Source organism: Limulus polyphemus, unplaced genomic scaffold (assembly GCF_000517525.1).
Source record: "Limulus polyphemus unplaced genomic scaffold, Limulus_polyphemus-2.1.2 Scaffold2377, whole genome shotgun sequence".
In the NCBI taxonomy this organism is placed as follows: Eukaryota; Metazoa; Arthropoda; class Merostomata; order Xiphosura; family Limulidae; genus Limulus; species Limulus polyphemus.
Genome location: NW_013667987.1, coordinates 182,550 through 186,261, shown reverse-complemented (window position 1 = coordinate 186,261; position 3,712 = coordinate 182,550). Strand labels below are relative to the sequence as shown.

At 29.2% G+C, this 3,712-nt stretch overlaps 1 protein-coding gene across 5 annotated transcripts in view; it reads left to right on the top strand.

Moving 5' to 3' along the window:
• Positions 1-3,712, top strand: part of LOC106466767 (DCN1-like protein 4) — a 28,228-nt gene that overhangs the window by 5,860 nt on the left and 18,656 nt on the right. For 3 of the 5 annotated variants that reach the window (XM_022394859.1, XM_022394855.1, XM_022394854.1), the window contains exons 2-3: positions 1,098-1,241; positions 1,898-1,980. In XM_022394859.1, the coding sequence (XP_022250567.1) occupies positions 1,156-1,241; positions 1,898-1,980 (169 nt within the window). In that variant the 5' untranslated portion in view covers positions 1,098-1,155. The remainder of the gene's footprint in view (positions 1-1,097; positions 1,242-1,897; positions 1,981-3,712) is intronic. The other 2 variants (XM_022394858.1, XM_022394857.1) reach the window with 2 other exon arrangements.

Below are 3,712 nucleotides of genomic sequence, written 5' to 3'. Positions count from 1 at the left end.
TAGAGCTATATTTGAAAGATTGTTTGTTTAGTAACTCAAGTGTCAGTTGTAGAGCTATATTTGAAAGATTGTTTGTTTAGTAACTCAAGTGTCAGTTGTAGAACAATATTTGAAAGATTGTTTGTTTAGTAACTCAAGTGTCATTTGTAGAGCAATATTTGAAAGATTGTTTGTTTAGTAACTCAAGTGTCAGTTGTAGAACAATATTTGAAAGCTTGTTTGTTTAGTAACTCAAGTGTCAGTTGTAGAGCAGTATTTGAAAAATTGTTTATTACTGTTACTTTACATGTAACTTTTAGTGTTATTTTACCAATGGTTGTTATTGCTACATTACATGTAATTTATAGTGTTACTTTTTTACCCATGGCTATTATTGTTACTTCAATGTCAATTTTATTGATATTTCTTGTTGTTACTGTTACTTTACATTAATTTTTATTGCTATTTTACATATACTAAGCTAAAACACAATAATCCTGTTGATAAATATATGTATTAAACATTTTAACTAAAATATATATATATATATTTATATCGGCACTTGTGTATAATGTTAAAATAATAAATATACAATGTTAAATTTAATACACAAAATCATGTCAAAATAATCACTACATGTTTTGACGTGTCACTCGTCATATTCAGGAGTGAAGATGCAAAAGATAAGTTTTATATTTTCTTAAATATCAAATGACCTGTAAGTAAAACCCAACATAACATATTATGGATAAAAACCATTGTATTAGCTCAACCTAAAGGTATTGCAGCAACTGGAGAATAATGACAGGTGAATATCTGTCTAAGAATATGGCAAGACCTATTCTGATATTTATGCACAGATGCAAAGTTACGGACAGGTCATGTAATATTTAAGAAAATATATAATTTAAAATATATTTCTTGCAACTTCACTCCTAAAGATGACATGTGACACGTTGAACACGTAGTCATTATTTTGAAATGATTTTAATGTTGCATATTTATTATTTTAATTAATATTTTTAGTGAATTTAAATTAATGAAATAATGGCTTAACTTACATATACAAGACACACAGAAGCTAGTTGTAGGTACATTAAATCTTTAATATCTTTCAGAATTGAAAACAATTACCTCTTCAGTATATTTCCAGCAGGAGAGAAAAGTTAGAAGATCATGCCTCCCAAGCGTAAAGTACGTCCACATTTTGTAGAAGAAGGTAAACACAGTGGTGTTTACAAGTTTCCAAAAATGCATTCCAGGTAAGATTAAAATATATTTTTAAGATTTTGCTACACTCTTGCAGTTTCTCTTTTGCTTTACTTTTCTTTGGACTTTCATGTGTGTTTAAAATGTTTATTTATTTTCCTGTTTTATAGATATTAATTTTAGATCACTTTAGATTATTTAATAAGCACTTGTGACTCACTTAAATTAAGACATTTAATACATTTTAAAAGTAAATGATAGTGTTGCAATGTGTTTTTATCTCGTGTTTTAATAACCTTCCTCCTGCAATAATTTTTGTGAAGTTACATTAACTTTAATATTTTACATTAATCTTTCTATAGTCTTTGATATCAATCATGTTTCTTCAGAGAAGGGTAGGCCTACTTGAGAAACTTCAAAAGAAATAAACAGAGAATGTTTACTTTTTTATTTATTGTCTTACGTATTTGATATTGTAATTTGAAATAATTACTTCAAATAAACTAACTTATTAATAGACTCTGCCTCCCATCTCTAAAGGTACTGATGGAGCACAGGCCGCCTACGTCTTGTCTCCAAGTGGTTGAATTTCATTCTGATTTTATTTTATTTTAATGTTGGTTGTGTTTTTTTATTTATTTCTTCAAGAAATTATATGCACTTCTGTCAAATTGTTTCATGATCAAATTCTAGTTATTTTATCTTTCAGTACACGACGTACAAAGAATGGTGAAGTTCCAGAACAAGGATTCTCCCAGAAGAAGTGTATAGCTCTTTTTCGTGAGTACACTTGTAAGTTCTGTTTTTTATTTCAGGGTTTAATGAAGTAGTACACTTGTAAGTTCTGTTTTTTATTACAAAGTTTAGTCTAGTAGTACACTTGGAAGTTCTGTTTTTTATTACAAAGTTTAGTCTAGTAGTACACTTATAAGTTCTGTTTTTTATTACAGAGTTAAGTCTAGTAGTACACTTGTAAGTTCTGTTTTTTGTTTCAGAGTTTAGTGTCTAAAGTTTAGTATTGAATTTCTAAGGAATATTTCGTGTATCTCTCCAATCTCAATGGTGATTGACTAAATTCTTGGTGGTTGCAAATAAATACTTTTATATTCTAGAAAGAAATGTTTAACCCTCTTGCCCAGGTATCCTTTACTGTGCATGACACAAGGTTTTTGTGTCTTAAATTCAGAATTTTATTAAACTACTTTTCACTTATGTTATACCAATTAGTATAGTATAAAATCTTAGCTAATAATCCATATTTTAATAGTATAGAGATTTTAAGTTCTTGATTTTATAAGGCAATATTTTTTAGAATCCTGAAATTCCCTTAGTGTGACACATTTTTCTCTAGGTATCTTCTCATCTCTGTTTTATCCACCCCACCTCCAGAAACTACAACATCATGTGCCACCCATGGTATACAACACCCATAAGATATAACTCTACATCATATCTCCAAAGTCCTATATGAAGCATTTATTATTATGTACGGATGGCTATAATAAAGCCACGCCTTCCATCATGTACCACTGATGGAGCATGAATGCCATGTTGAAAGGACAACTGAATTAAAACAAATTTATGTGATTAAATCACTTTATTTTAAAATTACATTTAGAGATTGGCATTAAATTTGTCATTGTGAGTAATTGAAGCAAATAAAACACTAATCGAGACTTCTTTCATAAATATGAAAACTGTTGTGTAATATAATAAGGATAGAACTATTATTATCCATAGTAGGGATTATTTTATATGATGTCCCTTTTTTAGGCCATAAAATTGTGAAATATTCATAATTCTTCTAAAAAAAATGGCAAGATTAGGCTGAAAAAATATTAGATATTATGATCATTTGATTATTATTACTTAAATCATAGTGTGCACCACCTGTGGCACAAGACAGCCAAAGCTTAAATTGATAAAGACAAGACATTATGTACCACTGGTAGTGCACTGAAGAGAAAGTTCCCAATGCAATTATTCTGTCATAAAACATGAAGCCATAATATTAGCTGTATCTAAGGCAGAGTTCACAATGAGGCCTTACTTTTCTATTGCATAATTAGATAAAATACGTACACCGCGAACGTGTTAAATGTAAATTACTCACTATAAAATTGCCATTACTCAGACTAACCATAATTTTTATAGCCTTAAATTTTGCTTGGTTACAGAGCTATCAAATAGAAAATCAGACCTCTTTTGCCACAGCCACCTGTCACATCCTCTTTTTCAAGATTTGTTAATAGTTCTCTCTTACGTTTAATTATATATTACTTATAACCAGTAGAAAGTCAAGGTTTTCATTTATCAAATGACGTATTCTATTACGTTGTGTTCCAGAATAATCAATTTCACTTGTAATACAACTTTGGTTCCCATGGGAATCACATTGGCCAGCTTGGATACATTTGTAACAGTTCTTGTCACATAGTTATAAAGCCAGAAAAATTGTGATTGTTAAAAGAAATTGTCTGCTTTTTGCATGCTATTAATTTCTGTTCTTCGGTGCATTATTTAA